Source organism: Salvia splendens, chromosome 14 (genome assembly GCF_004379255.2).
Source record: "Salvia splendens isolate huo1 chromosome 14, SspV2, whole genome shotgun sequence".
In the NCBI taxonomy this organism is placed as follows: Eukaryota; Viridiplantae; Streptophyta; class Magnoliopsida; order Lamiales; family Lamiaceae; genus Salvia; species Salvia splendens.
In genome coordinates this window covers 19,192,952-19,219,843 of record NC_056045.1, presented here as the reverse complement: position 1 = coordinate 19,219,843, position 26,892 = coordinate 19,192,952, and the positions used below count along the sequence as shown (strand labels likewise).

Here is a 26,892-nt window from a genome sequence, read left to right as displayed (position 1 = left end):
AGTCGAGAAATAGTTGACGAGGAAGAAGGCAGTTAGTCGCTGGTCAGGGAAAGATACGACACCTTTTCGTAGCAGTGGCAGTACCGCAGGGCAAAACAAATTATCCACTCCGGCAGCGAGACACCCAGCGAGACACCTTAATACGCAAAAGCTGTATGCTAACGCGAAGAAGTGCCATTTTCTTACTGAAGAGGTGACGTTTTTGGGTTATGTAGTAAGTTCGTGTGGAGTAGTGAGGCGGACGCCGCATTCCAACTGTTAAAATTAAAGGTGACCCAAGCCCCTGTCTTAGTTTTACCCAATTTTGATGATGTGTTTGAGGTTCATTGCGACGCTTCCAACGTGGGAATTGGTGGGGTGTTGAGTCAGAATCAGAGGCCGATTGCCTTTTTTAGTGAGAAGTTATGTGATGCACGACGAAGGTACTCTACTTATGACAAAGAATTTTATGCTATTATTCGCTCTTTGGATCATTGGCAGCATTGTCTCTTGTCCAAGGAATTTGTGTTATTTTCTGACCACGAAGCATTGAAGTACATACAAGGTCAGCATAAGCTGAATTTTCGACATGCCAAGTGGGTTGAATTCATTCAGTTGTTCAATTTTGTGATCAAACACAAGGCAGGAACGCAAAATAGGGTAGCAGATGCTTTGAGTCGACGACACTCCCTATTGTCTACCATGCAAGCTCGGGTCATGGGATTTGACACTTTTAGTGACTTGTATTATGACGATCCAGATTTTCGTGATATATGGGTAAGATGTGCTGACGGGAGTTTCCAGCAGTTCGTGACACACGAGAAGTTCTTGTTTAAGGGAAACAGATTATGTATTCCACAATGCTCGTTACGAGCAGCCATCATCTCGGAAGCGCATGGGGGCGGCCTGGCTGGTCATTTTGGCAAGGACAAAACTGTTGCCTTACTTGCTCTTAATTATTATTGGCCTCGAATGGAGCAGGATGTGGCTCGATTTGTGGAGAGATGTAGGACGTGCCACATAGCAAAAACCCGTCACAGCAATGCGGGTTTGTACACGCCTCTGCCTGTTCCTGTTGCACCTTGGGAGGATGTCAGTTTGAATTTCGTGTTGGGTTTGCCACGTACACAGCGACAGAAGGACTCAATTATGGTTGTTGTGGATCGATTCTCGAAGATGGCACATTTTGTTCCTTGCAACAAGACATTCGACGCAAGTCAGGTTGCACAATTGTATTTTAGGGAGATCGTGAAGCTACATGGAGTTCCCAAGTCTCTGACTTCTGACCGAGACGTGAAGTTTGTGAGTCACTTTTGGCGCACGTTATGGAGACGACTGGGGTCGCAGCTTCAGTTTAGTAGCTCACACCATCCATAGACGGATGGTCAAACAGAAGTTGTTAATCGAAGTCTGGGGAATCTGCTTCGTAGTTTGATTGGGGACAATCCACGGAAGTGGGACTTGGTGTTGGCACAAGCAGAATTTGCCTATAATCAGTCACATAACAGAACCACAGGGAAGAGTCCGTTTCAGATTGTGTATGGTCGAAACCCGATTACCCCATTGGATTTGGTACCTCTCCCTACAACGACGCAATTCAGTGGTGATGCAGAGGAGCAGGCACAACAGATTAAGGACTTGCATGAGCAGGTACGACTTCGCATTATCCAACGTAATAATGGCTATAAGTTGCGGGCTGATAAGAGGCGAAAGAGGGTGATTTTTGAAGAAGGCGATCTAGTATGGATTCATCTAAGGAAGGAACATTTTCCAGGGGGACGTTGGGGCAAGTTACAGCCACGGGCAGATGGTCCTTTTCGAATTCTGAAGCGCATAAATGATAATGCTTATAAAGTGGACCTGCGGGGTAAGTATAATGTGTCGGCTACTTTCAATGTGGCTGATTTATCTCCATTTCATGGGAGTAGTGAGGATGAATTGGATGAGGCAGCAGCAGAGACTGAAGTCGCGGCAGCAGATGAAGCAGACTCGAGGTCGAGTCTTTTTCAAGAAGGGGAGTATGATGCAGTCCAGCAAGGAACGAGCCGAAAATGTCCTGTGTCAGAATGGCATGAAATTCGCACGGTGCTTGCGAAAAGGGCTTAGAAATCGAACTCATCGCGACACCGTCGCGATGATGGACGATGGATTTTGGCCATCTAACATTGTTTAGGGGGTCAAAATGGCAATTTACTGTTTTTAGGGTTTGAATTTTAATTTCCTAGTTTACATATTATTTCCTTTTGAGTTTCTAGGGTTTTCTAAGCATTATAAAATAGCGTGAACATGTGTTTTGAGCGCAGCTTTTTGAGATTGAATATTGAGGATTTTTCTCGAAAATTTGGTTTTCTTGAAATTATCGTTTGGTTGTTTCTTTCTCGTGGTCGATTGTCATCAGATGCTCTTACTCATTTTTCTTTTTCTCTCTCTTACTTACCAATTCTTCTCACTTAATTTACCAACTTTGCATTAAAATCCGTACCGTTTTAAATGTTTCTATTTTTTTAAATACGTAGGGGATGGAGTAAATATCAACAGGTAATATTCACTTAAATTAGTTGAATTTGTACAAGTCTCCACTGTTTTATTGCAAAATTTGTCCTCACTACTCAACTAAAATTATTGGAAAAATATGTGAATACATCATCCTCGTCGCCCGTGCCACCCTCGCCCTCGCCCTCGCCCTTGCCCGTGCCGCCCCCGTTGTCCCCGCCGCTAATCTCGGCGCCATCATCTCCAATGGGTGGCATCCCCAAATCGCGCCGACATCCATCGATGACATCCTTCAACATTCTTGTGTACACAGGATCTGTCGTGCTATGCCACCTATGCATGGTCCGGACCAAACTAGTCGTTATCTGCGCGCGGGCGAGACGATCGTACTCTTCTGGGGGAGCAGGGGCCTCCGATTGGACCTCGAACGACCCGCTACCGCTGCTGCTTCCCCTAGCCTTCCGCTGCGCAGCCTTTTGCCTAATCGGGCGACGACGCCAGCGGGAGTCTGATTGAGGTAGCGGGGACACTTCCTCGGCTTCCGGGAGCCCGTGCGAACCAGCACTGCTGCTGTATTCACCGGAAGCGTTGATCTTCGTCCGCTTCTGCCAGCCCGATTCGACACCCCCACAAAACTTTTGGGAATCCTTCACCATGAGATATGCCTCCCACTGGTCGAAATCTTTGAACTTCAAGGATCTGTCGGGGTACTGCGCCAAGGCACGGTTCTTCACATCCTCCTCGGATATACCGCTGGTTGCCTGGCGGAGATTGTTTTGGTAGAGGCTGGCAAATCGACTAAGCTTAGGCCTCAACCGCTCCCACTGTTTCCGGCATTGTTCGGGCACGCGACACTTTGCCCCAGCCGGTTTGTGTGTGAGGTAGGCTTCAGCGACGCGATGCCATAGTCTGTCAATATGCTGGTTAGCACCGACATAGGGATCCTCGACTATTGAAACCCAAGCCTTCGAAAGTGCGACGTTTTCCCACACGCTCCAGACCGTCCTCTTTCCCGTCTCCTCAGCCACCGTTCGCGAGGAAGAGCCCGTGGCTTTCCCCTTGCCCTTGCCCTTGCCACGGCCCTTGCCCCTGCCCCTTGCCGCTGTCCCACATCATCGGGAGTCTCCCTGACTAGAGATAGCCCCAACTCCTCAAAAGAGAAAGTATCCACGCCGGTGAACTGATTCTCCGGAACAAAACTGGAGGGGGTATCAGTAGACAACATATTGATAACCAGCCGATAGACATCGTCCGCTAGTGGTTCAGGGCCCCTGCCACCCCCTCCCCCAGGCATGGTCTGCATCATCCCCGGCATCATCCCACCCATCCCCATCATATTTGGGGTCATGCCCCCCATCCCCATCCCCATCCCCATCCCCGTCATATTTGGGGTCATGCCCCCCATCCCCGCTGCCCTGGGCATCATACCACCCATCCCACCCATCCAATTGTACATATTGCAGTAAGGGAACATCATACCACTCATCCCACCCATACCACCCATCCTACCCATTCCACCCATCCCCGACATTGCCGGAACCGTTGTCGCATTTCCGCTAGAGTTTCCCTCCAGTTCGGCGGGAAACGTCGGAGTCTGCGACTCGTTCGTGTCGGGGGAGTTCCTGTCGTTCTCCATTAAGTAGAAATGAAATTTGTAGTAAAAGAAGAGAGAAACTTGTTAACACAAGTGGTGTGAATGAAATGAAGTTCAACGAGCTGTATATATAGAGTTTAAAAAAAAAATTAAATACCGGACGTCCGACCCACGCCACAATGGCGGACGTCCGCCCGCCCGTCGCCCGCACGTCCGAGGACATCCGACGTCCTTACGGGACGTCCGTATCCGAGTTGAAACGCCACAATGGCGGACGTCCCGATCGCCCGTCGCGGATGTCCGACCGGACGTCCGCCATTGGAGATGCTAAAGTTAAATCGGACGAGTCACGATCTAAAACTACAGGTCGGTTGCAAATTTGACATTACTGTAGTATCACTTTTATTAATTTAAACATTTCATAATTAAATAAGTGACTGTATAAAAATTCACTAAAAGTTCATGTTATTAATTGCATTTATCTAATTTGTTCCCATTTTTTTTGTATGATTTTCAGGTGATTGGAAATGAAACGGAATTCATTGCATATTCACCACTTTTCATCGTTGCAAACTGAATAAAAAACTTGCCGTTAGACTTCATTTGATTAATCTTAAATAAAAATATTAATTGACACAAACTAGTGCTCTAATATAAAACGGTATCCACTCATTTTCAGATTTGAAACCGGAAAAGAAGTGGGAAAATCACTTCACTTTTATCGGCATTGCAAGTTGCAACTACACTGTTTCTCGATTCTCTTCCAATCATTTCTCAACTATCATAAAAATGGTGAGCAGTTCCAAGGGAGAGTCGGCGAGCGACGCCGACAATTCATCTGGCGACGCGCTCGAATCCCAGTCCAAGAGCCTCTTCTCCGAGGGCGAGAAGGTTCTCGCCTACCACGGTCCCCGCATCTACGAAGCCAAAGTACATCCCTAAATCTATTTCTTAGGGTTTTTCTGTTCGATTACGATTATCTGAGTAATTGGAGCTCATTTATATATAATATGTAATTTTAGTAGCATGATTGGCTACTTGAATTAAATTCAAAATATGGATTCAATTATAGATGTGTTTTTCATGCGAGGATAGCTGTTATATTTGATTGCTTGTGAAAGTGAACTAGGCAGTTTAGATGCATATTAAAATGCAGTGGATTATTGACCTGGAGAATAAGGTTGTCTATGTAGGTTCATTACGTTTTTCTCTTGAGTGTCTGTGATTGATTTTAGTTCCATTGCGTTTCTTATATCTGGCTAATGTGATGTAGAAATCATAGTGGAACTGTTTAGTGCATAGGTATTCACATGTTTGATAAGCAGCTACAAAAGATTTGTGAGTTTTAGGATTTTGTTTCAGGTTTCTATCAATATTTTTAGGATTATGAATCACTCAAATTTACAAGAGGGTATGTGACTTGTCTACTTAAGTACTAGTTAAGTAGAGGATATCATTTTGTTTTTCTTGATGTAGATGTAAATGTAATAATCCTCAATCTTGATATCTATGTCTCTTTATGAGTATCATACATGTATCTTGTGCATACTCATTACTCCTGGTATATATTTGATCCCACATCAGATATACACTAAAGAAATATGGCATTAAGGTGGATATTTGTGATATTTTAATGCCAAATATTACTAGATTCTTATGGTGTGTCTGTCAGTATGTTGTTTTTTTCCTAATTGCATACCTACCTCACTTTCAAGGGGAATAATTTTGAACAATTATGCTTCAGTTGCCACCCTTTCTTTCAGTGTTATTGTTCAATTGCCCTTTGTTTGTGTTCTTCTTTTGGTATGAAGTAAAGTCCTACTAATGGGGCTTATAGTAAAGTTTAATAACCAGTGTTAAATCCAGAGAACTGAAACAAAGAAAATCATTCAAGCATGCAAGTTCTATTAAGAGACTTTGCTTATTTGCAATGTTCACAGTTCCTTTCTTTTGCTTCAAATTAAGTTACGCAGTCCTCTTTATGTATCATGGCTCATTAGTATTATTATACTGAATAATCAGAAATAATGATTGTGTCAGAGCCCCCTCATACTTCCCTGTGAATAAAATCTAGGAATTACTTTCCGGTTCTTATATTAGGACTGTGGGGATCATGCCTGCTCTCATCTTTGAACTAGAAACGTGATTTATATATTTCGTCCATTCTTTTATTTCAGATCATGTGTGGGTGGTACTATTCAGGATTTGTTTCTTCTTTTTATTCTACAACTAGGTTTTTGCTACATACTATTTGATCTTTTGTCAATTCATGGTTTTCTTACTCATAAAAGTATTTTCATTAGTTGCTCTTTTGTGTGTATAAGGTTCAAAAAACAGAGTTCCGGAAGAATGAGTGGAGATATTTTCTCCATTACCTTGTAAGTTTAATTTCCTACTTCTCTTTCCATTCCCAGTTGATTTTGATTGTGCGTGTCTTGATGTGTTTGTGACTTTGTTTACGAAGCTCTTCCTATTATTTTGTTAAGCCTATCAATAACATGTCTCCCTGGTCTTATTTGTCAAATGGAATGCTACTATATCTACTCTAATTGGTAGTTTATTTTTGACAGGGTTGGAATAAAAAGTGAGCATGTTCCCATCCCTTCATTTCCTTCTTTATTTATCAGACTTGGAGGTCCTATCTCGGTCTCTGTTTCTTTGTACTTTTGTAGAATACAGAATATACATAGCTGCTTTAAATGTTGGGTTTTTTGTATACAGAATATACATAGCTGTTTTAATAGCTTAGTTTTACTAATAATATAGAAGAACAATTTCTTCCCTTGTATTTCAGAATTTTAGAAACAAATTAAATATTTTCTCAGGGTCAGATTTGTTTAGCCCTACGTGTAGCTTAACAGAGTCCAGCAGTTGTTGCTATGTGAAAATCTATAATACTAGTTTTTTTCTTTTTATGCCTATACTGGTAAAGTTCTTTGTTGTCACTAACTAAACGTTCAATATGGTGCCAATTAGTTGGGATGAATGGGTAGGCATGGATCGGCTGATGAAATATACTGAAGAGAATATTATGAAGCAACAGGCCCTTGATAAGAAAGCTGGAGTTGACAAGAATACTAAATTAGAGCGTTCTGCTCAAACAAAACCAAAAAGTTCTACTGGTATGTGTCAGTCAGTCTTTGATCTGCTAATTTCTTAGGGGCTCTTGAGTCTTGATACTGGTATTTCTTCATCGGATAACTGTTTATGGTTGGTGAGCTGTTTGTTTTTGGTATTAAGGTTCTATTACTCATGGATTTTGTAGATGCTAAAGTGGATAAAGAGGAGGCAAAGACCACAGGTAACTGTTATCAGGTTTCTCCATTGTGTATAATTCCCACTTGCTCACATCATATCTTCTTCAACAAAAATTGGTACCTCATCCTGGTCCATAGTTTAGTAAGCAAGTGGAGGCTAAACTAGGTTGAAAATGTATCCTTTATGCCAATATTTTATGTTGTTAACCTCATGATGAAATAAATTGAAGAAAGAAACTTTGGGACTTAGCCACATAGCAATAACCGTGTATTCTGGACGTAAATTCCTATTACTCATGTCATGATATTTGATACTGAGTCTTATTAGTGGTGGTTTACAAGTGTGGGAGTCGAGCGGTTGCGGATTATCATTAGCTGTTGCGTAATATTATCTTTAGCTGTATATCCTTTACTACGTTGTTTTGCTAGAGGAGTCGTGTGTTACTCGTCTTTTAGGGATATAGTTGTTTACGAGTCTGTTTGTTAGTAGGAGTCAGTAGGCATATATAGTCCCTCAATGTTTGAGAGGGCATGTATTGCATTTGAGTTTGTGAACTTTTATTCTGTTGGCCACGTTGAGGATTTCAATCTAGTTATTTCTTGTATTCCATTGTTTTCCATCCTCTTGCCTTTACTCTATGAATTTTGCAGCTACAAAGGGGAAAAAGCGAAAGGCAGACCCAGGGATTGAGGTTTATTCTGTCCCCTCCTTTACATTAACAAGCTTGCAAGTTTAATTTGGAGTGCACTTATCTACAGATATTGATAGTAGAGTGCTTCGTCGAGCGAGACACACACAATTATATATTGATATGAAACTGAAAGAACTCGTGCACGATTGACTAACTGAATAAACTGGAATTAACTTGAATTAAGAACAGTGTTGTTAGGGGTGTGGGGGGCAACGAGACGATTATGTAAAAATCCGGGGCGCAGTGCGTGGGACGCACTAATAGATTTGAATTCTTCTTTTCTTGCTATACTAAAATGAATTTGAGTAGAAGATGGAAGAATTATTGAGAAGAGGATAATAAGGAATAGTTAAATTCTTGAGAGGAGGAGAGGAGCTGAAATGTTTTTTTTTGAAGATTATAAAATTTTTGTAGTACTATTATTTTTTGCAATATTTTTGGTATTTTGGAGGGACTAAAGGAAAAGATTTCAACATTAATTATGATGAGTTATTTTAGGAAAAAAAGATTTGAAGTCTTTAGGGTTTTTTCTGATTGAAATTTTTTCAGCTGCTGCCCTAGGCTCGCCTGAGCCACCTTGGGGCTATTCAGTTGGCTCCTTGAGCGCCCCGTGCCCCAGGCGCTCTTTTAACAATATTGATCAAGGATGATAGTTTTCCTCTTGCGAGGCCTTGACTTATGCCCAGAAAAAATACTCCCTCCATCGTTTCTTTTTGGCATGTGATTTAAGAAAAATGATATTTAGAGATTTAAGTAGAGAGAAAATAAATTAGACAAGTGAAGAGAGAATAAAGCAAGGGAAACAATTGTTATATTTTTCCAAAAAAAGAAAATGACTTGCTTTAGGTGGGACGTTCCAAAAAGGAATACGAGTCGCTTATAGTGGGACAAAGGGAGTGCTAGACTTCAAGCTATATTACCTCTTCAACTTCTAGGGGCATATATACTTGAGATTCCTACTTCAACTAGGAAAAAAATAGATAATTGCCAGAAGGGAAAACAACTAAACAAAGGAAAAAGAACCCTAATAGCTAATGGAAATAAATAACAACTTTTAACAGACTCCTAATGTGATTTGGATTCTGAATCATTTATGATATGCGACAACTGCATGACTGGATCAACAAATGCATGACTTTCTTCTTCCAATCTCTCGCTTCATTCTTCTTCCCATGCTTGAGCGGCTACTCGACGTGGACCTGGTGTATATACCCTCCACGGTTGAGCTCTATCACATATCTCCACGTGTATATGTTGCTTTCTTCTTTCTAGATTTCTCATAGTTTTCATTTCATCTCTCTTTATATAAGTGTTTTTTAAACTCAGTGAACATCATTGCTTAGATTTTGGATGTTCACTAATGCTTGTTGGTGTATTATTTGTTCTATTTCTATTTCATATATTATGACGTTGCCTGGGTGTCACTTTAATTTCGGACTCATGTGCAAATATAAAGAGAGATTGTACCAAAGTAATTTTATATCTCTTATTCCGAGAAAGTGACATATCTTCTTCTCTATACAGCTTAATTCGTCATATGGTTAAACTACTCTGCAACAGAAGAATTTAAATTAGTATAAATTGATGCTGTCGAAAGTTTGTTGTTACTTGAGCTTCTGTTTACTTGGACCCCCGGTGAACACTTTCTAAACTCATAGGAGTTGTCAAGTACTTAAAGTTCCTCAGAGTTTTGAAAATGTGTTAATTACTTCAGTAACAGAACATTGAACCCAGTTTGCAATTACAACATGGCCTTATGCAATTCCACCATCCCAATTACACCATGTTGTTTCATTGGTAAAACGTTTTTGTCTTGACAGATGTTATAATTGCAACATAAATAAATAAAAAGTGTTGTAAGTTTGTAAATGCAACATTTCGAAAGCCCTGTTATAATTTCCTATTATGCTGAATGTTGTATTGTTTGTGGCATTTACCCCTTAAGTGTTGATCTCGAAAGTTTTTGATCTACTCATTGTTAGGACAACCCTGCAACAGAAAATCGCATCAAAATTCAAATTCCTCCCAGTTTGAAGAAGCGATTAGTTGATGATTGGGAGTTCATTACTCAGCAAAACAAGGTATTGGGCTTGTTTGCTACATTAAATTCAAGTAAAAGTTTTAGAATGAGAAAGGGCTAATGAGAAAGTGCTAATGAGTTAATACTTACTCCACGGATGCTAATGAGAGATTATAGGGAAAAATTAGGATTTCCAGTACTAATTTTTTAATCACTATTTGGATAAACTTCTAAGACAGTTAGTGGCAGCATTGCTGAAGTGTTATCCAGGACAGTTAAAAACAATGAAAACCTAAGTGGCTAGTTTATGTGAACCAATGTTTACCCATCAGGCGTTTCTTTACCACATTCAGTTTGTGCCATTGCAGTTCGAAATAATTATGTCCTTTTTTTGATCAATTTTACTACATTGCATCTGTTTTTGCTTGAGTCAAATTCAGATAAGAATGTTCTCAAGAATCACGGGCTCTTAACATAATTGTGATAACTTTTTTCTTCTTGAGCTCCACCATTCATGTAAGGTAAGGCGTGGTCCTGGATATCTGAGGGTATTTGCTGCCCATTATGTTTGTGTTTCCAGAATATTGTATTATATTTTGTGTCTCACTGAAAGTAAATCATACATTCATACATATAATTTTATAAAGGTTTTCTTCGCTGCAGCTTGTGAAGCTTCCGAGATCACCAAATGTTGACGATATATTGACAAAATATCTTGAACACAGGTCCAAGAAGAATGGCATGTGAGTTTGTTTTCTCATCTGAAACTTTCTCATGGGGTGCAAACTACTATCTGCCATGTTTCTCCATTTCATTGAAATATGGATGAACTATTCTGGATATGTAGTTTCAGTTAGCTAACAAAAAGCAACAGTTTAGTTAATGATGGTTGAAAAATATCTTTGGTACTCTATTTGTTAATTGTGCACCATTTATTTTGTTTGATGGATGGGTATAGACAAAGATTGCACTGCCGTGATTGAAGAAAATGCATGATATCCATTTGCAGAGGAGATGCATTAATATAAAACATGCCCAATGTTCTAATCTTCTACTTTATTGTCTTTTCAGGAATATACCGTGAAAGTTCACTTGTTAACAGGTTGATTTGTTACAATTAGTAATTATTAAAATATCATTTCCTGAAATTAGTTTTATCCCTATGGTTGGCTTTACTCCCATACATCACAGTAGTTTGATTTTCTATTCATGACCGTCCCTGTAAAAAGTTGGAGCTTTAAGTAGTTCTTGTTTGTTCGGTAGAATCTAAAACTATAGTTATGTGCATAGTTTTACTTGCATGGCTTTATCTTGTAGAAGTTACATTGTTTGATCTCCTTGGAAGCAAAGATAGATTGTTTTGTGAAATGTTTCATTGTACATGGTTGATAATCTTTGATGGTGCTTTTTTCATGAGTACAGGATGACTGATGTGGTTGGAGAAATTTTGAATGGTTTAAGATGTTATTTCGACAAGGCTTTGCCAGCTATTCTGTTGTACAAAAAAGAACGCCTGCAGTACCGAGAGGCTGTTTCAGATAATACATCTCCATCAACTATATATGGAGCTGAACATTTGTTGCGCCTATTTGGTATGCTCAAGTCAATTATAACTTAGCAAATCATCCACAAATATTGTTTTATTTAACTTTTTTATGACTTTACTACTGTTTTGCATTAATAGAATGCTTATTAGGGTGAAATTGTTCGTCTGCTTGGAGTTTCACCTTATTGAAAATGTGTTGATTTGTTCTGCTAATATCTGATTTGGAAATTCTGACTTATTTGCAGTGAAATTGCCAGAATTGTTGGCGTATGTGAAAATTGATGAGGAGACTTTGATTCGGTTGCAGCAGAGATTGCTCGAATTTATCAAGTACGTTGTTAGTCCTCTTGTTTGACATCAAGACATCGATTGCTCTGTTTATGTGCTCAGATTATGCTGAAATAAGGTTGTACATCATGGGCAGCATTCATAACTTGTATGACTAAAGCTAAATATGATAGTTTTCTCCCCACTGTCTTGTCTGTTTTCTCATAACCCTGTTATTTTAAGAAGGGCAATAATCCATACTTGCATGCAGCAACTGCCTATGTCTGTTGCTTCATTACTGAAAAAGAAAATTGCTGTTTGATGTAGGTTTCTGCAAAATAACGAGAGCGCTTTCTTCCTCTCGGCATATGATCCTAAAGCTACTGAAGGAGGTGGCAAGACGAAGGATAGCTGAGTCGATTGTACCGGCAAGATGAAGCATGTTGTTGTTTATAGGCTCTTTAACTAGCAAAAACTTATCGTTGTAGCAACATATACTCCGTCTTAGAAGAAGGATGCATAGTTTCCCTCAATTTTCTTATATATCATTTTTCATGGAGTTTTTACTCTATCCTCTACAGAATTCTCTCTTTTTTGTTCTCTCTCTACTCTAACTATTTTATTATCATTTTTCCAAAACATGGTGAAAAAGAAGCGCCTCGCTTTTATTATCCAAACTTTATTCACCTTCTGTTTTATTCTCTTTACTTTTTTCTTTCTCTTACTTTTTTTTCTATCTATTTAACACACTAAACATTCATTTCTTAAACTCCGTGCCGAAAAGTTTCGCCGAGTATTTTGAATGAACTGCAAAAATAGTCTTTGACAATATGATCTGCATATAGATCACTATCCGTAATGAATTTTATTAGCATGGATAGATCCTGAACATACACCAAAAAATACTACATTTACTAGCATCCAATTTTGTTACTAATTGTCATAATTTCACTAGTAAAATGGTTAGCAGCCTATTACCAAAATGTTTATACTATTGTTCATCTATTCGTTGTTAAATTTTAGCAACATAATCCCTCCGTCCCATTCTAAGTGATACAATTCCTTTTTTAAGATGTCTTATTATAAATGACACATTTCTAAATGTAGAAACACCATTCTCTCTACTTTTTCCCTCTCTATTACTTTATTCAATATTCCATTCCACTCACAAAACAATACTACATAAAATCTCGTGCCAAATTAGAAATGATCCGCTTAGAGTGGAACGGAGGGAGTATTAAATTACACTGCCAATAGTTTAGTATAACTAATTATCAACATATTGAGTCTGTTGATAATTGAGCTGGAAGGAAGAGAGGAAATGACAATGCACTCCAAAATGTCTCCAGTCAATAGAGTTCTTAGCCTAGCAGCCCCATGAGTTCGTCTTCTATGAACCCAACATTCCGATGGTTTGCACTGTCACTCCAGAATGTGTCTCGTGGTTTGTTGAACATGCACGGTCTCTCCAAAACATTGTCAGCGAGACGCTGGTTTGCATCAGCTGCCCAGAACATATCCACCGGTCCACTAAGTTCGTGCTTCACGTATCCAACGATCCATTTAGGCGGATAATTGAGACGCAAATTCATAATTTAATTTAGCGTTTGCCGCATGCGATTACGAATTGAGACACTTGACAAAAATTACAGAAGCACCGTGAAAGAAGGGGAAATCAAGGAAGAATGAATAAACAAAGGATGGTAATTCTGTTGAAGTGAAGAACGTGGATTATCATGTATTTATGGGTTTTCCCAACGTTTGATGTCGTTGAGTTCATTATGACCAACAGATTTCCAATGTTATTCCTAGCATGTAATTAGACATTATATTCAATTATTTTGGTCTATATTAATCTTCATTCTATGCATTGATTATTACCTAACATTTTTTTACTTGTAATCACCATTTTTTTATGCATCTATGGTGGTAAAGAGTCCACTCGGAGATTCATATCATATTGAGTCATGCAAAAACAAATAAATGAGGAGACCCCATGAATAGAGATGATGAGGTAAAAAAATGATGGGCTGGGAACACCAACGTACCCCAGGAAGGGACAATGTACCCTTTGTGAAAATATTAGGAGGCATATTCCAATTGGGAGCCAATCATCAAAGGGATTTTGCCTACGCCACTTCATCAACTTAGTGAACAGTTGTAGTCCTTTTCTTGGTCGTGAGGATGAGGATCCCTTCAGCAACTTGAACACATTCTATGGATTAACGATCAACTATAGACCTCCTAATGTGCCACATCGAGAGAGCTTTATTCTTTTTTTCCACTACAAGATAAAGTAAGAGAATTGTATAACTAAATACCAATGTCATTTGTCATCCCAGGGTTGTAAGACTTTAGACTTGATACTGCAATCTTTTATGATACATAATCTCTTTCCTATCTAGGTTGTGAATACTAATATATTTCTGCAAGAAAGAGATCATTTAGTGATGACACAATCACCCGTTGCACTTGCTCCTACAATGTAGAATAATTGGACTACTTTATTCAATTAAAACCAAGAACAAAAATATAAGACCAAAATAATTATTCTCATTTGAAACACGAAAATAAGGTTATACGAATGTAAATAAACAACTGAAAGCATGCTTTCAGTATCAGCCATAACATATAAGTCCTACTCCACGTCACTATATTCTTCTTACTCATGTCAATGTTGCAACTGTCAATCCATTGGTCACCACTCTATTCCTCACCTCTGTTGCATCGCCACCACTTATTTCTCTAATAAAGAACGCAAATGAAGTTTGTGGATGAAGACATGAAAGTGGTGAAGATGAGCCCTTCTTTATATGTCTGTTATATATAGATGTAATCAAATGTAAACTCTATATATTGTACAAACTTCAAACTATGATATGAATAATTGGAAAATGTCAATAGATGATAGATGACAAATTAACATCAGTGTCAACGATTGACGCTATGGTGACAATGTGTTGATATCAAAATCTTAAAATTTTATAATGTTTTGGCATTGTGTTGAGAAGTTTGGAGTTTGTACAATATATACACACGTTGTTTTAGTTCTTGAAATTTAGCTCGTTTATTGAATTGATTGACGTCAGAGAGAAAGTGTCAAAACAGAGAGGTTGGCATGAAAGAGGAGGAGACAGTGTAAGCTACAAAGTATACTAAAATGACTTTTATATCCATTTAGGATTTATAGACACAAAAGGAAAAATCGTTAGATGATATTTTAAATTTTCCAAAAGCCTATATAAGTATAATATTTTCCTAATTGAGGAACCTAAATGGTGCATATTTTATTTTTCAATAATCAAATTGTAGTTCACTTTTCCTCTTAATTTGTATATCGGTGAAATATATCTTAGTACCAATTAATTTACTCCCTCTGCCCTATAAAAATAAGGACACTTTCTTTTTTCATCCGTGATATAAAAATATCTCATTTCCGTTTATGTAAATATCTACCAAACTCATTACCCATATATATCAATTTATTTACAACTTATTCCACTATGGTCCACTATTAAACACAAATTATAATGCAGGTCTCAATATCCACCGATACTATTTAACTACTCTTCTCCGCATCTCTCTTATTTTACCAATTAGACGTTAATTCTTATGTCGTCCCAAATGTCCTTAATTTTTGGGACTGATACTCCAAAAAGGTTTGAGCCGGGCAATGCGACAATTCTCTTTTCTATGTGGTGCGTGCTTCAACTGATCAGGAGGGAACCAAGACCAAGTTTTGTTGTTGGGACTTGTCTAACCTTCGTATCAAAACCCGAACCCACTTCTACTGAGATGGAGAGAACGTGATACACTTGTGAAGATATCTTGGAAAGGGTTGGCTTGCTGCTAACTGACCAGAAGGTCGGGTGTGAATCAAAATGCAGCATGTCATAAAATGTTGTGCGTGAATGTAGAAGACTTAACTACTAGTGTGCACCTGGAATCAAAAGCTGCTAGACGAAACTTACTAAAACTGGACTAGACAAAACGTAAAAGCAACAGGACCACATATCCTAACTAACTACCTAGGCGCAAAAAGGCTGAAAAGTAGAAGGTACAAAAGCATAAAGTAAACATATTCGGCCCCACTCCTGTTTCAGACATTTCTTCTTCACAAAGAAAAACTAACAGAACTTAACAATCTCCATGGATGATTTCTTGAGCTCGAAATTGTAAATGTAGTATTATACTCGAAAACAAGAACGAAAACAAGATAACCTAAGATCTACGTAAACTGATCAACATGTACGAAAGACTAAGACAAATCAGAAATTGAAACCATGCATTTTCTATTACTTCGACCGATTAAAACATGCAAACACTCAAGAAACGAAAGATCTACTTCAAACTAGACATAACTAAGCAAGTATCAAAACTTAAGCTAAGATTAACACTAGATGAACAAAACAAAATATTCATATCTCAAAACGAAATTAGATCCACGATTCCAACAACAAAATGAAATTAACCACGAGTTTTAACAACGGAGATCCGGAAAACTAAACAGTAGCAAGATCCAAAACTGGACTGGAAAAGTAAACGATAAAGTAGATTGTTTTTGCTACTAAGAGCGATAAGACTGCTTGGCTTCAAGCGGCGAGCTGGAGTGAAAGATGGTGAGTGGTGAACGACGATGAGGCGTCCTTATGATCTTCATGTTAAGCTCTCTATTTATAGGAAGGTGTGGCCTCAATCTTGACAAACTCATAGTTTAGAATGTTTAGGTGGGTGATTAACACATGTTGTTGAATAATTTGAGGTATAAAGTTTATGTTTTGTTTTGTTTCCTTTGTATTTCCTTTTGTTTTGACTTTGATCATGAGTAGCTAAGTTTCTAGTAGGGATTTAGTGAAGTTTGAATGGATTGTATGGATTGATTCGTTGAATGCTTGTCTATCCCATTTTGTTGGTTTCGTTGATTCTTGAGCTTTCATTATCTAATTGCTTAGATACCAATTAGATACATCTTTTTGCCTAATTATTGTCATTGAGAAATGCATGATTAGGAACAACTCCATGCAACCCATGTGAACGAGAGATGTGCTAGAGAGATGGCTTAAGTCCGTAGGTCTTAGGAGTCGGCCTTGACTTGTAGGGAGGAGACTCCGACATTAGAGGCCGACCAACGCGTTAGAAGCACTCGAGAGAGGGTCTAACCAACCATCCCAACTTTCCTAACCACACTTGAGGCCCAATAGATGAGCATGACCCGTAGATGACATCCTTGATCCCTTCTAACGGATCCATTTCCTTATTCTTTCCTAATTTGTGTAAAAAACCATCTTTTACTTGTTTTACTTAGTTAATTGTCTCTATTTGCTTGTTTGTTCTTTGTTCTTAGTTTAAGAAAACCCCAAAACACCTTTCATTTGTCAAGATAGTGTTCGACATTGCATCATAGTAACCATTCTAGCATTTTAGTCCTTGTGGATTGATAATTTAACTTGCCACGCGCTACATATCTCGTACACTTGTGGGTGACGTTTTGATTGCAAAAATAGCATGAGTCTAATCCCTACTGATACTCCTATCTTGCTTTGACATTTATGCCCTTCAGAATCTTCTAAGCCAGCCTCTTCCTATGCTCTAACTCTACGGTACAGTCTACTTACCAGTTTGCACCTTTTTGCTTCTTTTCACTTGATTTGCCTTCGGCAACCCTTGCATGAGTTTAGACCCTCTTCCTGCGCACTTAGCAACTAAATTGCGCATATTATCTATTTATGCCCCTTCAAACTAACCTGTAACCAATGCACAAAACTCGACTTATCAGGGATGGATGGAGTATTATTCATTGTACTCCTTCCGTCCCAATTAAGATGACACACTTTCCTTAGTTCGTCTCAAATAAGATTACACATTCCTATTTTTGGAAGCTCTCTCTTCCTCCAACTAATACACTCAACCATTTTTTCCGCCTCCAATTCAAATATTCAACTCTCTCTCTCTCTGATGCACTTTTTATTAGCACCAAAATAAACCTGCAAGTATACAAAGTATATATAGTATAGCTAAAGGTCAATACCGGATATCGAACACAGAGAAAATAGACACAAATTGGCTATCTTCTACTAAGCTTCTTTCACTATTTGGAAAATCGAAAGTTTTGAGAATTTTGAAATAAAAACAAGAGTAAACAACTAATTGCAAATAAAACACGGAGATAAAACATATGCGATAAGAGAATTCCAGGGATGTGTTTTCACGGTTATGTTTATACAAGTTCCAATTACAATACCCTAGCACAGTTCATAATTTGATAGAATGAGTCACATAAATTATGCCCATGCGGTACAAGCGTAGATTACACCAATAGGAGTGTCAATCCTAGATTCGTAACTCCCTAAAGTTCCTAAGACCCTTGAAAAGTCCCCACTCTCATTTAACAGTGTCGTTTTAAAGGAAGCTAATTATAGTGTCAACTAAGCTGTTCTAACTTGCCAACCTCCTCTCACGATTGTGTAGCAAGTCAATAGATCATCACCGAATGTGTCACTCAAACGTGAAGCAGTTATCCAGAACTTAGAATAGAAAAAAAGTATAAACAAAGCAGATATTAAATAAATAGGAATTGTATAATCAAAGTTGGTACTAACACATCTCTAGAATTCTATGAGTTTAGTTACACATAATGGAAATAGTTAAACACATAACATAAGAACTAAAGCAAATAAAACCCAAAGGTTGAATCCTTGTAGCCTTGATCTTCTCTTGATTTCTTCTTCAATACCCTTGAATGATGGAACTCTCAAGTATTTCTTTCTTTGGAATTATGGAGCAAAAAGATGATCTCTAATGATGAAGCTTGAGGGGATATATATAGCTGCAATTTTCGTCCCCGTTAATTAAGGAAAAAGGTAGCAAAGTATGGTAAATCCTGGGAGGAAAGTAGGTAAAATCTGTGTGCCGTGTTTTCCTAGCGGGCCGCTGCACAATCTTCAGCGGTCGCTAGCGAGTGATCCGAAGCCTCTGTCTCTTCATCAGCGGTCGCTGCACTTGGTTCAGCGGTCGCTGGCAATAATCCTGTAGCTTCTAGAACTTCTGGAGCGATCGCTGCATACACCCCAGCGGTCGCTGGGCGTGGGCTTCGTTTCAGCACAACTTTCCAGGAGCAGACCGCTATCTGATCAGCGGTCGTTGTCGGCCAGCGGTCGCTGGCTGTGTTGTAGCGGACCGCTGGACGTATTGAAAGCTCCAGATTTCCAACTTCGACTTTTAGCCATCTTTTTGGACTCTATTTTACACATTTCTCACAAAACACGTTAAAATACCATAATAAATAAAATATACAAAATATGGACATGAAATGTGATTTTGACATTCAAAACGGACCAAATAAGAGCCTTAAAATAGTGCAAAATCCGAGCGTATCACTCCCTCTCTCCATTTAATACTTATATCCAGCTTTTCTCTCTTCAAATAAACTCATTAACCATTTAACAATTCCTACAATCTCGTGCCGACTACACAAAAATGTATTGTGTCTTAGCCGGAGAAGATGGGATATATTAGAAACATATATAAAATAGAGAAACAAAATACACTCAAACGTACATTAATTTCTAGTGACAAAAAAATATACCAACCGTGGCGTCTACTACTCAGACTTCTTATCTCCACACTCCCAAATAAATAAACTTATACCATTTTTTTAAGAGAGAGGGGGTGAAATTAAATGGAATTGTATGAAAGTTAATTTTGGGTAATGAAAGTCTTCTTGTTAAAGAGAAAAGCTCAAAATAGGATTTGTCTTTATTCTTTGCATTCAATTCATTTTCCCATTTTTTATACCATCTTCCACTCTTTTGATTACTCCATAACCGCCTCTCACTCTCTCTTTAAATTTCATTTGTCTCTATCTACATTATGTTGATCTCCAATTTCTCTATAAAATGAGAACAAAATACTAGGTTTTGAGCCCAAGAAAAGAAAGAGTTCTCTCTCTATCTCTCACTAGATCTCATGGCTTCAAACAAAGTCAGCTGCAACGAACTTCATCACTCTCACTCTGCACAAATAGCTCAACATCATCAGATGCAACACGATGATCAAATCAATCATTATCAAAATCAAAATAATAATCCCATGTTTTCCTATGGGACGATGCCATCGTCCTCATCACCCACACCCTTCAATACGTAAGCAACTTCCCCCTTATTTTTTTATCCTAATTTATTTTTCTAATATATATTTTAATTAAGTTTGATTTGTTGATGTGGAATTTTTGCAGAAGCAAAGAATCTGGCGCTTACGACTTAGGGGATTTCAATCAAGCTCTCTATCAATACCTCAACGGCCAAGATCCATCTTCGTCTCAAGATCAACGTCGTAAACATTCATATACACCTATATCAATTTTATATCTTTTTGTCATTTTATAAAATCGAAAATTTTTCGTTAAGTTTCTAGAGATTCTGATTCTTCATGAGATAAATATTTTAGAAATTGGCAGATTGAAGCCATTGGTTTAATTTGTGTAAATCCTCAAAAAATATTTTTCATTTTAACTATGAAAAAAAGAATGTACTACTCCTACTATGTTTTTTTTTTCTCAAAATTTGGGCAGACATGTAACAAACTTTTGAAATTGATTTTTTTGCGAACTTTAATTGACTAATTTACATTCAATTAAATTATTATTTTTTTAATTTTATGCAGAGATGAGGCGGCACACTCTCAACATTCTTCTTTCTCAGTCCCAGCATGGTGAACCAACTATCAAGGTAATTAGATTTAAATAAAACCAAAAAAACATTTTCTTAATTTCATTATTGGCTTGTTTAAACTCTTTTTATGATAATGGGGTTTTTGAATCAATTGATCTTGTGTTTTTGGTAGGGAATGAGCAGTGGTTCGAAAAGATCATCTGAGGCATCTAACCCTGGAAATGATGTTCAAGAATCGGCCAGCATAGTTCGGGTTATGACATTAAATTACTGCATTAATTACATCCAAAAGGCTATTTTTAATAAATCTAAATGATTCCCCATTAACTAAATGTTGAGATTTATATAAGTGAAATTTTGTGCTTGGATTAATTAATTCCTTTATTTTAATTTTTTCGTTTTAAATTACTTAATTGCAGTGTGGGATAAACCCCCAACGGCCTACTTCACAACAAGATGTTCCAAAGGCAACTGATCTAAAGGTATTTTCACTTAATATTTTTACAAACTTAGTTATTAAGAAATTATTAAATGTATTTTTTCGAAATACAGACATTGAGGAGGCTTGCTCAGAATAGAGAAGCAGCAAGAAAAAGCAGGCTTAAGAAAAAGGCATGTTTTTAATTTAGACAAAAAGCAAGAGATTTAGTTTCGTTTTTGATTAATTATCTAATCTATGCGAAAATATATAATTTTTTTCATCTTTGTTTATTATTAATGCAGGCGTATGTTCAGAATCTGGAGTCCAGTCAAATAAAGCTAAATCAGTTACAGCAGGAAATGCAAAATGCTAGAGCACAAGTAGTCATATTTAAACTCTATTAATTGAACTATTTATCTCTTAAATCCCAATCCCATATATACCTAAAAAATTCTCCAAATGTACATTTTTTACTATAGGGAAATTTATTGAGCAGAAATGCAAATGTGGGAGAGCAAGGCCTCCCTTATACCAACATAACTCCGGGTACAATTTTAGTTAAAAAAATAAGGATGAGAAAACTTATCCCACCCATGTGTGTGGTTGGTAATTTTCTGCTGCTAAGAAAGTCGCACTGGCCGTGACTCTCGAGGGTGTCACATTAATTAATGAATTAATGAATTGATTCTGCGTATATTTTAGGTGCAACACAATTTAATATGGAATATGCGCAATGGCTGGAGGAGCACCACCACCTGACGGTGGATCTGAAGGGGGCGGTCAACGAGTACCGGCCGGAGGACGAGCTCTGTGTCGCCATCGGCAACTGGTTGGCCCACTGCGACCAGATGGTTGGCCTCAAGAGCAAGGCCCTCAAGAACGACATCTTCCACGTCTTCTCCGGAATGTGGAAGGCACCGGCAGAGCGCTGCTTTATGTGGATGGGTGGTTTCCGGCCGTCAATGGTCATCAAGGTACAAGAAACCCTAAATTCAAAAATGAGAAAAACCCTAAAATTGAAAAAATTCCTAAATAGAAAGATGAAATTGAAATTTTTTGAAGATGGATATTGAATCAATCTGTCTCTCTCAATCAGATAGCGGTGGATCAGATGGAGGGCTTGATGGAGCATCAACGGGCGGAGCTTTGTAGGCTGCAGCGGTCGACCCACGACGCGGAAGAGGCGATCACTCATGAGTTCAAGAAGTTGGATCGATCTCTGACCCAAACCATCTCTTGCAACACTCTCAATTTGCCACCAGATGTGAACACTTACATGACTCAAATGGCTATTGCCATTTACCAAGTCTCTGCTCTCCAAGGCCATGTCACACAGGTAATTAATTTAACTCAATTTAGTATTTTTTTTATAAATTTAGTATTATTGCATTTATGTTTATGTAGAGTGGCTTTCTAATTAAACTACATTTTCTTTGAATTATCTCTAATTTAGACCAGAAAAGTTCGATTATAGCTTCGCCTGATTAAGTATGGCTTAATTAGGTTAATTATTATAAATGAATTGATGATATATGTGTCGTATGTTGCTTTATTTCACTGTATAAAAATGGGGAAAATATCAGTGTTTGGATTTGTAACATCTACTATAGAAAAATAACGCTAAAATATGTATATGTGTGCGTTTATGTTAGAAAATCATTCCAACCTACAACTAATATAATATGAAGATACATAGGAGGCCATTTCGAGATGTAATTATCACTAATTTTTTATTTGAAAATACGATGAAAAAGTTCACCCAACTATAGGTTCTTGAATATCTTTATTTTGCTTGAATATGAGTAATAAAATATTGCTAAGATTTATATTTTAAATTAACATATATTAGACCGAGATAAATGTTATCTTTATCCTATATCGAATCTTACTGCGAAATACTTACTTTCTTATCTATTTCTGCTAATGCATTTATTATTAATTGCATCTTTGCATGATATACACGCGTTTACGAACTTTAAATTGTAACGTAAGTTGGACAAGTCAAATAATAATATTGTTTATCTCTAGTCAGGAATCTTTATATAAGTCTTATTAGAAGGATACCATCAAATAACAATAAATAAATAAAAATCCACCACTCCTTTCAAAATATTACTATCCATCTTATAAAAATATACTAGTTTATCTTTTTCTCTTTTACTTAATTAATTGCGCATTAAAAATCGTTCATTTCAAGTTATGCTATTTTTATGGAACGGAGGGAGTAGTATATATTTAAAAGCCTATATATAAATATTTTACGCACATAAATGTTTTTTTCTCTTTTATCTTTTCAATATTTAATTATATATCACCTAACTTAAAATTTCCGAATAGTTAATATTCATGTATGATGAGTAACACCAATCAATTGTTATTCTTGTTATTATTTTTGTATAACTTTAATTAATTAAAGTAAAAAAATGGTTGATTAAATTTTAATTACAGGGTGATAGCTTGAGGCATCAAACCCTTCACCGGCTGCAGCGGCTTCTGACTGTCCGCCAAGCCGCTCAGTGTTTTTTGGTCATCGACGAGTACTTCCACCGCCTCCGCTCCCTCAGCACCCTTTGGCTCAACCGCACCCGCCACGACTAAAGGCGGCAACGGAGTAATGCATTATGCAGATTTGAATATAACATTTGATAAAGAATAATTTTCTTTGAATTGTTCTTTTTTTTGGGTATGCATAGCAAATTCAAACTCTATCTCTCTTCAATAATTCTGCTCGACATTTTTGTTGGAAGTGTGAAACTTGGAATAAAATTGAACCGCAATCGAAATTGCAAGATGCATAAGTAGACATATCTTTTCCTCCAAAAACAATTTTATCAATTTTGCAACACATTTACCAATTCCAAGCGGTATATAACTCCGAAGTCGGAAACCTTTAGAAATTATATATATTTGCAATATTTTGATCGGTTGAAATCTATCCCTTATAAAATGTAGTCTTACATCTATATGTTTACTTCTAGGAAAGTTTGGTTCTTTGTTAAACATACGTTGCTGCTAGCATACTTATTGATTGTAACTGCATCTTGTATGATTACAAAATCTTTTAAGGGGTTTTTAGGAGGACGGAATGGAATAAGGAGGTAATGGAATGATAATTCCATTTCTTTCTTGTATTTGGTATGTGCAAGAAATACAAAGGGAAAGGAATTGATATTCATAAATTGATTCCATTACTATGATTGGTAACTACAAATACTATAAGAATGGAATGAAATATGAACAATTATACAATACACATATTGCACACACTATACACACTATGCACTCACCAAACACACACTACACTCTGGACACACTATACACATTGCACACACTATACACACAAAAAACAAAATATAAAATTGGATTGTTTTTTTTGGTTCGGTTCAATTTAAATTTTTGGCAAATTTCAATTTTTTGTTTGGTTTGGTTCGAATGTAAAAAAACAAAAAAAATGAATTTCTTACTATATACTCCCTCCCGTCCCTAATAATTTTTCACCTTTTGACCTAACACGAGTTTTAAGAAATGTAGTAATAGATATTGGGTTGAAAAAGTTAGTGGAATGTGGGTCGTACTTTTATATATTAGTTTTACAATAGAATATGGGTGATAATGAGTTAGTAGAATATGAGCTCCACTACAAAAAATAGTAAAAGTGAAAGATGAAATTTCATTTGGGACAGACGAGAATAGAAATAAGTGAAAAGTTTTCATGGATGAAGGGAGTAATTGTTTTGTCTAAAAACAAACGATATTTTTGTTAATTTACATTAATAAATAAAATAATATTTAGATTTTATGTAAATTATAATTGTTTGGATATGTTAATTGGTTGGCACAATATAATTTGTCTTAATTGTAAAAAAATAATTTTGAATTTTAGTTATTTTTGGATAAATTTATGCAATTTTTCTTTTTGATTCAGATTGGTTTTTACAATTCGGATTTATGTTTTTTCGGGTTGATTTTCAGAGAATTCAGTTCAATTTGATTTTCATTTTTCACAAAATTTCGGTTTGGCCAAAAAACTGAATACTCACCTATACTTCACAAAATGCATGCAGTGTGTGAAGTGTGTGTACCATGTATGTATGATATGTGCAGTGTGTATAAATTAGTGTAGTGTGTGGAGTTTGTGTACAATTTTTGTGTATAGTAACAGGCAGACCTACATAGTTTCTTGGGGACTCAAGGAACCCGCAACAATTTCACAATTTACAATATATATATTTTGTATTCACGAAATTACAAATTCACTTATCAGCACAAGTGGCAAGTCACCTTGCCTTGCACAATATTTGACTGTGTTCGATTCGATTCCTCTCAACCAGTTTCTCTTTTTATTATTTCAATGTGATGCTTTTTTATTTTTCTATACACAAATAAAGTTCATGTTATTAAATTATTTCAAATTAATTCACAATTAAAGTTTTCTTTTTTTTGTTATTTTGTAATATTTTTTATTTTCTAAAACTATTATGTACAAAAAAATTTCATGTTTTATGGAGTATTTCTTTAATCAACCTATTTCAAAAATTATTCATTGTTAATAATATTAAATAAATACAGTTCTCTAGTTTTCATATCATTTTATTATTTCCATCTCATTACTCATCTCCCTCGCAATTTTCGGTAACACCAATATTAAAAAATACCCTAAAATTAGACCTCTAACGTCAAAATCCTACGTCCGTCACTGTGTATAGTATGTGCAATATGTGTACATGTGCAATGTATGTAGTGTGTGCAATATGTATGCAATGTGAATTTTTTTATTTAAATTATTAAAAATTCTAAAATTTTAGTTTATTTTTATAAAATCTAAAAATTATAAAATTGAGATGATATTGAATTTATATAGTAATCTCTCCGTTCCGCGGTAATAGAGTCATTTCTTTTCGGCATGGAGATTAAAAAAGAGATGTATAGTGTATTAAATAAATAGTATATAATAAAATAGGAAAAAAGGAAAAGTAGAAAAAATAAAGTAAGAATGGAAATAAAATAATGTGAGAAAATGTGTATGATGCGAATCAAACCGTCACGCATCATGCTCCAAGCCCGATCAAAGACCTACACCGGCCGAGGACGAGGTCTATGGGCAAGAAGATGCAAAAAAGCCTTGAGCATGATCACACAACGGATAAGCCCGAATTGTTGACTCTTGAGGAGGGATTAATGGAGCAACAACTGGTAGAATTTCATGGGCCGCAGCACTCGACCCACGAAGCGGAAGAGGCGATCACTCATGGGTTTGACTTGAAGATACAAAGGAGGACATATTTTCAAGATGTAATCTATACATATATAAAATGCGAGTTTTGGTCTTCTTTTGAAATATTTATAAGTTTTGATGTTATTTCGCAACATTTATAAGTTATGGAATGAATATGGATTTATATGAAGTAATTGGTATAAATTGAGCCGTTAAATACATTTTTGGAGTAATTGGTAGTATAAGTGAAGCCTTTATCCATGATTGCAAAATTATTTATTGATTAATGGGACATCTAAATTTTGCAGATATTATATTCAAATGTCAAATAAATTATGAAACAAATTAAGATCAGCAATAAGTTGTGCATATTATAATGATTATATTGTTAACTATATTAAATGCTATTTATAATTATTTATATTCTATTTATTATAAATTAATTTAAAAAATTGATTGGTGGAGTCAAGGCTTTATAAGAAATGTTTTTTGTATAAAATGAAATGTATATTTTTAATTGTTTTCCTTTTATTTCTATAGACATTGCCTTTAAAAGTATTAATATCTTTGTTCAATGATAAGTAACGGTAAAAATAATTATGTACATTAATTCTTGGTATCAAATTGGGTGCTGCAAGAAAAAACGTTTCTTATAAAGCCTTAGACTCCATTAATCATTTTTTAAATTAATTATTCAGTTTTAACTTATCTATCTATCTATATCTATACTAATATAAAA

The 26,892-nt window shown here is 36.5% G+C and overlaps 2 protein-coding genes across 2 annotated transcripts; both read left to right on the top strand.

Annotated features, from left to right (window-relative positions):
* The first annotated feature begins 4,747 nt into the window (after positions 1-4,747).
* Positions 4,748-12,414, top strand: LOC121765181 (protein MRG1-like). The gene is made up of 11 exons (XM_042161234.1): positions 4,748-4,996; positions 6,391-6,444; positions 6,637-6,650; positions 7,043-7,188; positions 7,332-7,367; positions 7,975-8,015; positions 9,998-10,096; positions 10,699-10,778; positions 11,458-11,627; positions 11,827-11,911; positions 12,176-12,414. Exons 1-11 carry the CDS (start codon positions 4,856-4,858, stop codon positions 12,261-12,263), a joined length of 954 nt encoding a protein of 317 aa, XP_042017168.1. The 5' UTR covers positions 4,748-4,855; the 3' UTR covers positions 12,264-12,414.
* Positions 12,415-20,511: 8,097 nt separating this feature from the next.
* LOC121764298 (bZIP transcription factor TGA10-like) lies at positions 20,512-23,536 on the top strand. Its single transcript, XM_042160343.1, has 9 exons — positions 20,512-20,574; positions 20,690-20,770; positions 20,937-20,999; positions 21,070-21,129; positions 21,241-21,318; positions 21,418-21,484; positions 21,641-21,912; positions 22,035-22,274; positions 23,387-23,536. Exons 1-9 carry the CDS (start codon positions 20,512-20,514, stop codon positions 23,534-23,536), a joined length of 1,074 nt encoding a protein of 357 aa, XP_042016277.1.
* The last annotated feature ends 3,356 nt before the right edge of the window (positions 23,537-26,892 follow it).

Coding starts and splice junctions, on each gene's coding strand:
- LOC121765181 (XM_042161234.1), top strand. CDS start 4,856: ATGGTGAGCAGTTCCAAGGGAGAGTCGGCGAGCGACGCCGACAATTCA. Junction 10,779..11,457: donor AGGTCCAAGAAGAATGGCAT/GTGAGTTTGTTT, acceptor TCATGAGTACAG/GATGACTGATGTGGTTGGAG. Junction 11,912..12,175: donor AGATTGCTCGAATTTATCAA/GTACGTTGTTAG, acceptor TGTTTGATGTAG/GTTTCTGCAAAATAACGAGA.
- LOC121764298 (XM_042160343.1), top strand. CDS start 20,512: ATGAGGCGGCACACTCTCAACATTCTTCTTTCTCAGTCCCAGCATGGT. Junction 21,913..22,034: donor GGCCGTCAATGGTCATCAAG/GTACAAGAAACC, acceptor TCTCTCAATCAG/ATAGCGGTGGATCAGATGGA. Junction 22,275..23,386: donor TCCAAGGCCATGTCACACAG/GTAATTAATTTA, acceptor TTTTAATTACAG/GGTGATAGCTTGAGGCATCA.